Source organism: Amborella trichopoda, chromosome 4, assembly GCF_054954075.1.
Source record: "Amborella trichopoda isolate Santa Cruz 75 chromosome 4, AtrichopodaSantaCruz75HAP2 v2.0, whole genome shotgun sequence".
Lineage (NCBI taxonomy): Eukaryota > Viridiplantae > Streptophyta > Magnoliopsida > Amborellales > Amborellaceae > Amborella > Amborella trichopoda.
Genome location: NC_142339.1, coordinates 48,777,301 through 48,791,750, shown reverse-complemented (window position 1 = coordinate 48,791,750; position 14,450 = coordinate 48,777,301). Strand labels below are relative to the sequence as shown.

The window sequence follows — 14,450 nt, the reverse complement described above, 5'->3', positions numbered from 1 at the left end:
TAGAGCATTTGGTGTTGATGGTGATGGTAGGGATGATCCTGGACTAGGGACTATTTTCATCATCTTGTTTTGCTGGCTCCTTCTGCCCTCCGTGCAAAAATTCTCGGGTTAAAAAGTCAGGCAAATAATTGGTGTTACCTTTAATATGTTCGATAGTAAATTCAAAAGTAGAAAGAGTACCTTGCCATTTTGCAAAAATTTGCTTTGACACGAGATTTTTTACATCTTTCTGAAGGATGTCCTTGGCTGCTTTACAGTCAGTTCTTATAAGGAATGATTGATTAAGCAGATCACTCTGAAAGTTTGTAACAACATGCACACTCGCAGGTATCTGCTTTTTTATTGTTGAATAGTTTTGTTGAGCTTGGTTCCAGGTTTTAGAAGTAAACCGGACCAATTGCTCTTGATTATTCATTTTTTATTTTAAAATAACACCAAGTCCTTGTTCTGAGGCGTCTGTCTTTACTATTTTAAACGCTGTAGGACTTGATAGGGCTAGGCATGGTAATTCCTTAGCTTTTGTTTTGATTTTTCTGACTTGCCTTGGTATGTTCTTCGGTCCATTCTAGAGGATTATTTTTCAACCTCTGGTATAAAGGTTTTGCATCTAAAACCAAATCTTTATAGAAGTCCGAAATATAATTTAAACAACCAAGGAATCTTTGTAATTCAGTTCTTCCTGTAATCATATCTTGAAATTTGGATGCAAATTCTATTGCTCTCAATGGGAATAATTCTTCCCTGGAAAATATTATGCCCTAAAAACCTTATTTTTGTCTAGCATAGATTTATTTTTCTCACAGAAACTACTAAGCCAACATTTTTGATTGCTTTTATGAATGTATGCTTCCAATGTTGATCAATTGATTATGAGAAAACAAGTACATCAATGTAAACAATCATGAATTTGGTATAAAGATTAAAAATTTCATTCATGATATTTTGGTATTCGGATGGTGCATTTTTTAATCCAAAAGGCATAACATTCAATTCAAATTGTTCGAATGGAACAGTAAAAGCAGTCTTATATTTATCTTTTTCGGCAATCTGGATTTGCCATTAGCCTGATTTAAGATCAAATTTTGAAAATATACAAGCGTTTACCAGTCTATCCAAGAGATCTCTTTTGTTTGGGATCGGATATCTGATCCATCTCAAAATTTTGTTGAGTGGTTTATAATTTATAACCAGTCTTGGAGCCTCTTTTTCTATTTCAGAGGCCTTTTCCACATAAAAGGCCAAGCAGCTCCAGGGTGATGAGCTTTTTTTTATAAGCTTTTTATCCAACAATTCTTTTATTTCTTTTTTACAGATCTCGAGCAACCTATTCTTCATTTGAATTGGTCTTGCTTTAGTAGGAATTTTTCCTTCTCGAAAATCTGGTTCATAAGGAAGTTCAACTGTATGTTGCTTTCTGTCCCAAAAAGCATTGGGGATCTCAACACATATATTTCTTTCCATAATTATTAGTTTTAATTTTATTTTGAGTATCAGGAAGAGATAATTTTTCTTCCATATTTTCGTATTTTATTTCTTCTTTCAGATAATAAAGAAATTTTTCTTTAGAAGAAATTTTATTTTTAATGTTATTGATTTCATGAATTCTAGGCTTATCAATAAAGTTGAATTTAACCTTATGCCCTTCAATACTAGCTTCTATCCTTGTATCATCAATTTTAATTGGATAAAGCATATTTAAGAAGGGAGTCCCTAGAATAACAGGTTGACTTAAACCTTTTACCATTATGAAGGGGAATTTGAAACAAGCACCATTATTGCATACTGCAGTATCTGGCAGTTTATAATTAAGAAACATTTTACTGCCATCAGCAGTATTAAGGACTTGGGTAGTTTTGCTGAATTATTTAGTAGGTACTAATCCTTCATTAATACAATTTAGATCAGCTCCCGAATCTATCAGAGCGGTGGTTTAGAAACTATATTCGTTTTGAACCACAATTTTGATTTTGGTAAACCATTTTTGTGTTATTATTTTGTCTACTAGGTTTATATATTTACAATTTTGGACCTTTTCTATTATATTCATATCGGCTTTGGAGGTTTCTGGTTTAGGAATGGTATCTTCAACCTCAGGTGGTAAAGGAATATTATATTTAGTTACCCGATTATCAAATTCACTTTCTATGTTTTCTTCTTCAATTCCTTCGTTGATAGGGTTTTGGGTTAGTTCTAAAATTTGAACCCTTACTTTCCTGGCTATCAACTCATTTCTAACCTCATTGATTTCATATTTTAGCTTAGATATTGAAGGTTCTTTTTCTATCTGTGGTTTATTTTGTACCCTTTTCAGAATATCTTGGAAACTATAATATTCTTTTGTTGGGACCAGAGAAGACTTGGGTCTTCCAGATGGGGTTTTAGACATATTGATGTACTGGACTAGCGCTTCTCTTTTAGCCCTTGGATCTGAAATTTTGTCGATAAGGTCTATAATTAGATCTTCTTCTTTTGTAAGGGTATTGATGCTTAACCCATTCATATCCCATTATTGCCTTGTAAAAATCACATTGGCATTTTTCTTCATTTGGGTTTTCTTCATCCCCAGAGTCTGAATCAGAACTGCTGATAATGATGTCTTCATCATTTATTTCTCCAATCAACATTTCATCTTCTGAATCAGAATCAGAGGTTTCATCTTTTATTTAGAGTATTTCAAACAATTGTTTTTTAATATTATCATCTATTTCTAGAGAGTTAATTTTTCTCTTAACTCTACATTTATTTTTGTAATGGCCTATTTTACCACAATTATAACCAACAGGGATTTTCCTTTTTCCCTTATTTTTAAAAGATGGTTTATCTTGTAAGAATTTTTTGGAAAATTTTCTTTTGTCTTTGAAGAATGTCTAAATTTTATTTTTAATTTTTCATGTTTCCCTTTATGAAAAGGCTTCGAAGGGGGTAGGGTATTAAATCCAAATTGGTTGCAGAAGTCTGCTAACTCCTTTCTTCCCGTTATTATCTGTTTTTTTAATTGTCTTCAAAGTTTCAAGTCTGTACATAAAGCCAGACCTTCAGCACAGATTTCAGCTGATAATCACCTAGTGTATACAGAGAATAAGGAATAATTTCACCATGCTTATTTTTAAGCCTTGTTTTTACCTTTTCTGCAAAAAGGTGTGGTAGACCAGCTATATATTTTTCTTTCCAATGGTCTGACTTACTATCTTCTCTTGATAGTAGTCTTGAGAAAAATACTTCTTTGTACCATTTATAATGAGAGAAGATGAATGGTGAATTTGGATGTTTGAAATACTCCAAATAAAAGATGATTTGTGATATACTCATTGATTTCCAGAAGTATCTCTGAGTCTTATTTATATGTGATGTAAGAGAACTATTTCCAACATGATTATTCACCAATTCTCTTACATCTCATATATCAATTCAGAGAACTATTTACTTATAAATTGGTGTTATTTAATAACACCATAACAATAAAAACAATTGTTTGAAATATTCCAGATAGAAGATATTTTGTTTGAAATATTCCAAACTATTTTTAGTGTAGGGACTATTTTTGTTTGGAATATTTCAAACAATTGTTTGGAATATTCTGAACAATTGTTTAAAATATTCCAAACAATTTAAATATTGCAAACAATTGTTTAAAATATTCCAAACAATTGTTTACAGATAAAAGCAATGGTTTGAACTATTTACAAGATAGTTCAAACAATTGCTTTTATCTGTAATTACAATTGTTTGGACTATTTGCAATTGTAAGAGTTTGAAATATTTCAAACAATTGTTTGGACTATTTATGGTGAATATTTCAAACAACTGTTTGAAATATTTATGGTGTAAATAATAGTTCGAACAATTGTTTGAAATTACACCAAATAACACCATTGTCCGGACTATTTATGGTGTAAATAATTGTAAATAGTCCAAACAATTGTAAATATTTACATTTGTTTGAAATATTCCAAACAATTGGTGAATAATCATGGTATCTCCAAATAACACCATAACTCTCTAGAATTAGATGATTCTGGACTAGGGACTATTTACATCATCTTGTTTTGCTGGCTCTGTAATGATTGAAAATATACTATAAATATACTTCTGGAAATGGCGCCATATATATATATATATATATATATATATATAACTAACATCTATCGTGTAAGCCCAATGCCCCTGATTGAATCTGGGCCGATCTCATGGTCCTGATTGCATTTCGAATTTGAATTTTAGTTTTTTTTTTCTTCTACAAATCCAAATCACTTGAAATTTGGTTTTTTAAAAATAGGAGAATCTAATAAAAATATCAAAAATATAATTTACAAAAAATAAATTGACCAAATAGGTGCGCCTTGATGTGATAAATTGACACTTCAAATTTCATGTGATTTGGATTTTTAGAAAAATATTATGAAATGAGGTCGTGACCGTTGGCTTAGATTCAATTTAGGCCGTTGGGCTTACACTGTTCCATCAGCCCATGGGCTAACATGATCTTTTCCCATATGTGTGTGTGTGTGTGTATATAGTAAATGGATAGAATGCCGGCTCGCTTTTAGTGTTGAGGTGCCCTAATGGTGATGTGTGAAAGAAGTTATTTATAGGGCTGAGATGGGTGCGAAAGAGGATTGAGATGTGCGAAAGAAGTTATATATGGAAATTGACACATAGACTTGACACATGGACTTGATGCTTCTCTCTCTCAACCCTTGTTTGGGGACTGAATAATGGGTGCATTTTGGAGAAGTCATCTTTCCAAAGGGGGCAGTGGCTTTGTGGTGAACGATAATGGATTCTGTTGGTAAGAGAGAGAGAGAGAGGTTTTAACCTTTCTATAAGAGTGAGTCTGCTGCGTGTTGGTACAGAGGAAAGAGAGAGCAATGACCGCCACATGAGATCGAGAAAGAGAGCGAAAGAGAACATGGCCGATGGAAAATGGCTTCTAATAAGCTCTGGCTTCTGATAAGCTCGGAATGAGAGATAATCAGCAGATGGGAAATCATATAAACTTAGATAGAGAGAGAGAGAGAGAGAGAGAGAGAGAGGGGGGTGGAGAGGGAGAGGGGCAAGATGGGGCAGTGGAAGTGAGAGGTTTATATAAGAGAATGGGTAGAGAGAGAGAGTGAGAGTTTTGGGGTACTGGTCTGTGGTGGTTTGGGGAAGAGAGTGAGGCATAATGGAGGTAGGGAGAGAGGTTGGGAAAATGGGGAGGTAAAGAGAGAGAAAGGTAGATGGGGGTAGAGAAAGGTGGATGGGGGTAGAGAGAAGTTATTCAGTCCCTTATGGGGGTAGACAGAGAGAGAAGGGGAGAGGGAGAGAGAGAAGCATCAAGTCCATGTGTCAGTTTCGTATTGACAACATTAATAGATTTTAAATTTTAACGTGCCCATCTCAGACCTCTAAAAAACTTCTTTATCAAATCACCGTTGGTACACCTCACCAGTAAACGTGAGCCGGCGTTCTATATCCATTTCCATTTCGGATATATATATATATATATATATATATATAAGAGTGTATATTTAAAAAATCGAACGAACTCGTTTTGACCATATTTAGGGTGCAAATTGAAATTTATTTTTCTTAAGATCGATTATTAAGATGAAGAGTGTGTATGCAACATTTGGGGTCAAATAAATGCCAAAAACATGATTTTTAAGAAGAGTAGTTTCATTATATTATAATTACATGGTGACATGATATCATTCCCTACATATTATTCCAACTATATGGGATCGGCTACATGAATCTTGTCTAACCGTTCTGCGCTGTCAACGGCCATGCCATCAATCAGACCATAAGTCACCATGTCTTTGCTCACCACTTCCATCTGTGCCCTGTGCCCATTTAGGCCTTTCTTTTGCCCTTTTAAAGCCTTCTACATGGACTAAGTCACCCCTCTTAACCGGTGTTGTTTTATGTCGATGTGGCATATGGCCGGACCACATAAATCTGATTTCCCTCATCTTATCAAGTATTGGAGCTACCCCTAAGTTCCCTCAGATTTTTTCATTCCGATTTTTCTCCTTTGTCTTGCTGTTTTTCCATCTCAACATCCTCATCTTAGTTACACTTATCCCATGGATATCTAAAGTTGATAATGCTCAAGATGTGTTTGGGTCAAATGCATTCCATACTATTGTAATTCTCATCAAACTGGCATGGATCTCTGATCCATATACATCAGAAACTCGATTTCAAATATGTTGGAATCACATTTCTAAAGTGCATCAGATCTTTGTTTCATATATGTCAGAAACTCGATTCCATAGATGTCGGAATCTCGATTCCACATATCAATGAATCTTGACTTCTCCAGTGTCGATTTCAGGAGGATGGAAATCTTGATTCCAAGGAGGCCAGAATCTCGATTGGAGATGTGGATGAATTTTGAATCTATTTTGGTCGAGAAATGATTCCAAGAAATTAGGAATCTCATTCCCTACGATTCTCATTGTACGGACGTCGATTCCTACAATAGGAATCTTTTAGGCAGGTACAATTTCATGATTCCGGTTCCTAAAACGATTTAGGTTTCCAAGCATTTCCAACAACTATAGTTGGCTCCTCTACCTATGTGTCAGAGTGTCAGACTAAATTTTGTCCCTCCCCCAAGCTCAATTGCAACCGAGTATCACCCCCTTTCTAAATTTATGGCGCATCTCGGCCATGCCCCTCCACACCCTTGAGACCCTACCACCACCTTGAACAACTGTAATGCCCACCGATTCCTATCTTGTGCACTGATCTTCTCTAATCCTCATGGCTGACATTGTCCCTCTTTATCATGAATCTCCTATACAATTTCCTCAAAAAGTGCCTTATTGGCTAGGCAAGTATTCTTAATGCCCAAGCCTGCATACCTCCAAAGAGAGAGAGAGAGAGAGAGAGTTCCCGTGTTGTTCCCCTGCTAGACAAAATATGTCCTATTCAATTTTATTGCAAACACAGGTTATTTTGAGTAGGGAGGTGTATTGGGTTTCAATGAAAAGGAAACAAATCTTCTCTCTCTTTTGTTTTTGTCATTATTTCTTCTCTAATACTTGATTCAGTGTTAAAAACTCAAGTCAACTTAGACTTGACAGCCTGCTAACTCTGGAAGGCCTGCAACTGGTTGGGAGCTTGCAGTATACAGTACTCTTCAAGTTACTATAGCTATATGGACTTCATCATTAGGGTTCGGATCTCTCTCAAACTTCAACCCTAACCATAATTTTCCATCCTCTATCAATTCCAAGCGTCAAGATTCAGCGAAAAAAAGAAAAAGATCTTGGACTTAATGAGATGTTTTTGTCTAGCTAATGTTTGGCTGAAGTTCTCGTTTGCTATTTTTTGCAACCATAGCTCAATCCACCCAGAAAATTCTTCTATGAGCCTATGTGTTATCTATCGAATCCAAGGCTTATATTCTAGAAGAAAACACTCAAAAGAGGCTTCGGCTGAAAATTTTAAGAACTTGGATCAACTAGATATGCACTTGAATCCAAAATCTAGTTTAGGGTTTCAATTTGGGGTATTTGGCAACCTATTCACAATGATTCGAGGTCTCGATTCGCACTAGGCGCATCTTTGGGAGGATCAGCTTTGAAACTTTGAGTACATGAATGTTTTTTCTCCCTATTTAAATTCATATAACAAAATTTTCTGACCAAATAGTGCTAGATTTAGTGTTATATTACTAGATTTAGTTTATAACTACTTTGTATTTTGTATGTTTCCTTTATTAAGGAAATTTGAGTAACTTGTTTCAACGTTGCCCTCACCATTGTACGAAACAAAGAAAGGAAATAGTAAGAAGAACAATATTTCTTTGTTTCATCATTAGAGCCTTTCTCATCCGTGGTCCATTCCCACCCCAATGTGGGGCTGCATGTTCATGTTCGTTTCAGCCTATTTTATATAAGGCGTCAATCTTAAACAATCGAAGTAAGGAAGACCTCCATGACTTGCCGGAAGATGTAGTTCCAATGCTGAAAACCCCTACGATAGTTTGAAAATCTATTTCTATCCATAATTAAGAAATTTAACGCTAAAAAAATTGTGCAGATTGAGCAGATCTATGAAATGAACACTTGAAAATCTTGATGATGTCCAATGGAATCAATTGTTTTTCCTATTCCATGTTTATGTACGTTTTTTGCAATTATTATTCCTTTTTCGTTTATTTTTGGTCCCTTTGTATGGTTGTTGTAGACATGAGTGAGTCCACTAAGTCACTCGGTTTGCCCGGGAGGCGAGTTCTGAGCCTAAGTCCTGTATCGTTCATTAGGCTTAACAGTGACATAGCTGGTTTATCCTGAGAGAGGGTTTGGTCTTGAACCGCTCTTTGCAAACCAAGCTCACCTAATGAACGCACCCACCAAAAAAAATATAAGAAGAAGAAGAAGAACGAAGAAAAAGTGGTTACACTATGTTATCATGTAATTATGGCTGTGTTAATCGTTTTCTATATGCAGTTGACTTAATAATTTACTATTGCATATGTAGCAACTGTTGAAATGCTGTATAACTTAAATATAAACTAGCTACTGCTTACAATTTTATTCTGTTTCTCTTTCTGGTTTGCAGATTTGCACCTGCATCATTTACTAATTTAGCTTGGGTCTGCTTTTATTGGTCCTGCATATGTTTTAAGGACTTGACTTAGCATGTTTCTTAATTCTAATTCTAAGTGCTCATATCTATGAATGCATATGGATTAACACGGACTTTCCTTCTCTGGCAAGCAAACACTGACTCATACTGTATTTTACCAGTTAATTATTTTGCATTTTTGAATATTATTTCCGTGGCATCATGCTAGTTTACAAGATTGTTTCATCCATTGGTTTCTAAAAGTACCGGAAGTTAGCATCTAATATTTTGGATGCACTTCTTCTAGGACGGGATGGAGGAGTTATGGGTATAGCATCTTTTCATGATTCTAATTTTACATGCTTGCATCTATGAATTAAAACAGACCTGCTTCTCTTAGAAAGGAGACAGTGTCTCATACTGTTTTTTTTTTTTCCCAATTATTGGATATCCTTGAGCATCTTTGAGTGCTATCATACTAGTTTACAAATTGTTTTTTCCATTGCTTTCTGTGAAATCTGTAGAGCCAAGAGCTTGATGGTTTTCTACATAAGAAGTTGCTAATTCCTTATCTTTTAGTAAAAGGAAAAGTATACAATGAGACCATTTACTTTTTGTACAAGGTGAACGCAATTAATCTTGACCTTTGGATCTGAAATTGGGTGGTTACATTTATTTTATTGACCAAGTACAAAGTTCAAAGGAATTCTTTTTCGAACGTTGTGACACTCAAACCATCAAATTTCACATCAGATGGTTATAAGCACTTGTGACCTTGTACAATAGGTACATGGTCTCATTGCATACACTCCCTTGGTACAAACTTTAATATTTTGATGCACTGTTTCTAGGATGGGATGAAGGTGTTATGGGCATGCAAGTAGGAGAAGTTGCTCGCCTTTGGGTAATATAGCCGACACTTCCATGTGATCTATTCCCTCAATGGCTCTTTGTTTATTTGGTTTTCTTTTATTTGTTTTCTTGGATCAAATTTCTAGGTTTCTGTTGTGGATATCAAAGTGGCAGTTTCTCCAAAATATAAAAAGAATAACAGTTTTTCGATTGAAGTTGCATAAAATGAGGTTTGTGTTTGGGATGACACAGCCTGATTGTATGACTTGAATCTCCTTACCATTAGTTTTAAATGCAAGCAGACGGAAATATTATTTGTAGGACAACAGAAAGTTTGGGGGTCTGATTTATGTATCAATTTTCTCTCATATCTTCTGTAATAACTGATAGTATGTCTCAATTTGAACTTGATTTTCTTGAACTTTATATAGGTCAATTGGAAAACAATGTTCAATTATCTTCTTTTGATATATTAGGTGTCGGATGAGATATTCTCTGTTAACCTGTACTCCTGTTTTTTGGTGAATTTGCAGTGCTCACCTGACTATGCTTGTAGGTCAATTGGAAAACAATGTTCAATTATCTTCTTTTAGTTTATTAGGCATCAGACGAGATATTCTATCTGTTAACTTGTACTTCTGTTTTTTGGTGAATTTGCAGTGCTCACCTGACTATGCTTATGGCCGAAATGGATTTCCTGACTGGGGAATACAACCAGAATCTGAATTGATCTTCGAGATTGAAGTTCTGAGTTTACAGTAGTGAGACAATAGCTTATTGATGTCGGCTTATTGAGATCTTCAAGTCCTATTTGCAATAAAAACATAGATATTCTGATATAAGTATTTTGGCTATTAGAACATGAAGATGCTTTGGTTGTAGCGTCTTTAGACTTTGAAAAGAAAGTTACCTGTAGAAGCATTATGTAACTGACTATTTTTAGAGAAAAAGGTGATATTTATGGCCCTGTTTGATAATTGGTGCACCCCTATGAGAAATTGGAAGCTTGAGAAAAAGGAAGAAGTTGAGAACAGTGGCTGGAAGCTGAGACCCTTGTTCGGAAACCTGTCTATAAAATCTAGAGAGAGCTTGGGCTGGGCAAAGAGAGATTGAGAGGGGGAGAGATCGTGAGGTTAGAGAAATAAAAGGTAAATGAGGGGGAACTCACTGTTTCCCTATTTTTTTAAGAAATCGGCAGCGCACCCCTTGGGGTGTGCTGCAGTTCTTGAGGTGTGCTGTAATTTTATCCATGATTGGAGAACATGGAAATGTGGGCCCAAACGGGGAAAATGTGGTACTTGAGAAAACAGGTGGTTTTCTCCTATTTTCTCAGTTAAGAAACGGTGCCTCAATACATTTTGACAAATTCACATGCTGTGAGCAATTAAACCCAAAAGTGTGATCTTGAGAGTCACGCAAGCACGAAAGGAAAGCCACGGAGGAGGCATGATACCTAACCCAATAAGAGAACTGTAGTAAAATCCGGAAGTCTTGAGTTTAATAACTCTGTCGAGAGATGAAAAAAAAGCAATTATCAATGGCTCTCTTACATTGTCTGCTTCGTAGAAAATGATTCCAGTTGCCATTGTTGAAATCCAGCCCAATTATCAAGTGAGAGATCGCAATGGATTGCATTCAATGCTGTTTTAGGTTCAACATACGTAATCTTAAGCCATAATGTGCTGAGTTTACGGAGTTCTATTTATCGTTGGGACTTTGTAAGGGTTTTCGTGGCATAAATTGTGGCAGAAAAATGACAGTCCAGTTGATAAATAGTGTTAGTTCTTTCCCCAACAAACAATCTCATTATAATTTCAAACCTCCCATGGAGGTATCTAGAACAATTCTTTTAGGTTTAGGGCTGGTTGGATTCTAATTTTTGAGGATTATATGCATTTTAGCATTTTACCTAAGGGCATAGGTGCCTGTGTTTTCATGCTATTGTTCTCTTTCCATTTTGGATACATAAACTACGACTAAACCTTTACTTGGTTCTCCTAATGTATATTTTCCCCATCGTTAAATAAAATGGGTTAGTGTCCTTCCTCTTTCATAACTTTAAAAAAAGAAAGAAAAAAGAGAGCTAAAAAACTTTTCCTGAAGTTGAGCTCATGGTTTATATCTACCTTTGAATGGAAGAAGCACCTCAATGCTCATGGTATGATTGAATACCCTGAAACTACGACAGAACAATAACAAATGACATGAGCAGTTATTTTAATCATAACAAACGACAAGAATTAGAAGCTTTTTTTTTTAATTTTTATTAATAAGCATTTTCTGGTGAATAGAATAAATGTATTCCCATATTTATTGTAAACTTGACCTGATCCCATTCTGAAGATCTATAGAAGCATGAACTTCACCAGTTTTATTGCTGAGTGCAATGTAATATAGGAAACCCTGGAGAAACCTGAACTTGCTAATTTTATTGCTGAGTGAAATTTAATGAAGATAACTATGGTGAAATTTTGAAGATCCAAGGCATGCGAATTCATCCTTGCCCGCCGACAGTCAATATCAGTCTCCAGCCTGATCTTGGTTGAGTACAAAGCCCTTAATTTGCCAAAATCTGAGTGGGGGACGTGGGTCTACATCAGGCCTTGAAGGCCAAATTTGCCATGGCCAGCTAATACTAAGTACAATAATTGTGATGGATAAGGGAATGGTTTGATAGGGCTGCAGCCTGTAAAGCCTCAGCTAATAACTCATTGAAAATTGTAGTTCTAGCATAAAAAAAACCTTCAAATCAATTATCTCAGTGTAACCATTATGATTGTGAAAACAAATTAAGATTTCAAGCCCTAAAAGCAATGTATATTATAGCACATTATCTAGTTCATCTATTTCGCCTTAAAAATGAGTATTCTCGGATCCGCAAGATCTATACTAGATAATGTGTTGCAAGATGCACTATTTACGGGACTCAAAAACTACTTTTTTTTTTTCACATTCGTACATTTCAATGTCAAGATGATCGATTAAAAGGTTTTTTCAATATTAAAACAACACTTCTGATAGATTTTTGAGGTGCATATGTGATTCTATATTTTAAGTTGCAACCTTATATAAACTTTTCCCATATATATATATATATATATATATATATATATATATATATATATATATATATATACATTATGTGTTGCTATTGGACAGCTACAATCATCATCCTTTGAGCTGGATGAATTTGTATTTGAATCATTAGTGGAGTCAGAGGAGTCTGTCCATATGAGATCATCATCTTGGATTTGATCGATATGAGAATCAGAAGTAGAAGATGAAGAGTCATAATTGAATATGTTATATAATTTAGATTTTATTGATTCATCTAGATTTAATGATTCTATTTTCTTTTTTAATTTACACTGATGTTTATAGTGTCTTACTTTACCACACTTATAGCATACTGGTAACTTTCTCTTGTGCTTTGTATTGGGAGAAAATTTATTGATTAATTTCCTTTTAGATTTTTTGTAATATTTCCTATCTTTCTCGTTAGTTTTCGATTTGTATTTTTCCTTTTTATATTTTTTCTTTTTCTTATATAAATTGTCAGGCATATTTTTCTTATCAAGTTAATAACCAAATTGTTCACAGAAGTCACCAAGCTCTTTGCGCTTAGTGATTTTTTGTTTATCTAATTGTCTCTTTAATTTCATATCTATGCATAAAGCTAAACGTCCAGCACATATTTCTGCGGAGAGTTCTCCGAGTGTATAGGATGAATAGACAATTATTCCATTATGTTTTTTCCTTAGTCGTTCCTTGACTTTTTCAGCAAATAAATATGGTAGACCAGCTATAAATTTTTCTTTCCAATGGTCTAGCTGACAATCTTCTCTTATTAATAATCTTGAGAAAAATACATCCTTATACCATTTATATAGAAGGAACTGGAATTTTCTGAAGAAGGACTGAGAGATAAAGAAAGCAGGATGATAAAGTAATAGAGGAGGTCGAAGATCTTAAGGGAGAAGAGTAGAAGAAGGAGCAGTGAATGAGTTTCTGAGCAAAGAGAAGAGGAGAAGGTGGGAGACCTTTAGAGCAGAGAGCAGAAGAGTTTATGAGCTGAGAGGGGAAGCGGAAGACCTTGCTTCCAATGAGAGGTCTTTGGCCCTTTTATAGATGATGGAGTTTGCTTCCCTTCGAAGCAAAGGATAAAGCAGAAGGAAAGGGAAAAGACGTAAAGTAAACTGAGGTGACCCAAAGGAGTAGGATAAAAGTAGAAGAAAACAAAAATTTAAAAAGAGGCATCTGGGAACAGTGTTCTCTTTTGTCGTATCTGATGATTGCTACAGTAACAATTTTGGTTTTTATGCAGGTGGCTACAGTGAAGCATCTGGAATAGTACTTCTTATCGGTGATGTGGCCATGTCGTTTGTCGTATATGTCAGTGGGTATAGTGCTTGAAATCTGGAACAGTCTTTCTTGTCCTTTTCTATCGGTAAGCGTTTGTCTTTTATGAAGCTTTGTCGGTGGAGACTATTATCGTCTTGGCTTATTGGTACTGTTGGACTGTTATGGTCTCTGGCTGAACTCTTCTGGATCATCTTCCTCTGGATCCGTTTCTTCTGGATCATCTTCACTCAATTGGAGGTGTCTATTGGTGTGGAGTGGGGAGGATTGTACTGTTTCTTCGGAGGAGACTGGTTTTCTTCCAGCTTCAGCGAAGATTTCCTTCATTTGTTTTTCTAATGCTTCTTTAGATGCATTGGGATTGGTTTGCAACATGTTGCGAAGGTAGGTTAGAAAGTCAATAGAGGTATTTGTTGTATTTGGGTTTGGCTGGTATTTAGGTATTGGTGGGGGTATTCGTTTTGGTGTAGTAGCGGTGAGATCCATTTTGAAATATCCCACCATTTAACAGAGATGGTTTTCCCCAATCGAGGAATATAGGTATAGTCATTTGTATTATTGACTGAGATGGTGTAATCCCATTTCATGATCCATGGGAGCTGATATAAGGCCATGAAGTATAGGTGAGTATCAATTGTATTGTCACTATTATTATATTGCACAAATTGTTCCTACAG

At 35.2% G+C, this 14,450-nt stretch overlaps 1 protein-coding gene across 3 annotated transcripts in view; it reads left to right on the top strand.

Moving 5' to 3' along the window:
• FKBP12 (FK506-binding protein 12) overlaps positions 1-10,391 on the top strand; it is a 34,780-nt gene extending 24,389 nt beyond the window's left edge. The window contains exons 4-5 of one of the 3 annotated variants that reach the window (XM_011623864.3): positions 9,414-9,466; positions 10,075-10,391. In XM_011623864.3, the coding sequence (XP_011622166.1) occupies positions 9,414-9,466; positions 10,075-10,176 (155 nt within the window). In that variant the 3' untranslated portion in view covers positions 10,177-10,391. Of the gene's footprint in view, positions 1-9,413; positions 9,467-9,947; positions 10,023-10,074 lie in introns of those variants that run through there. The other 2 variants (XM_020665317.2, XM_020665318.2) reach the window with 2 other exon arrangements.
• The last annotated feature ends 4,059 nt before the right edge of the window (positions 10,392-14,450 follow it).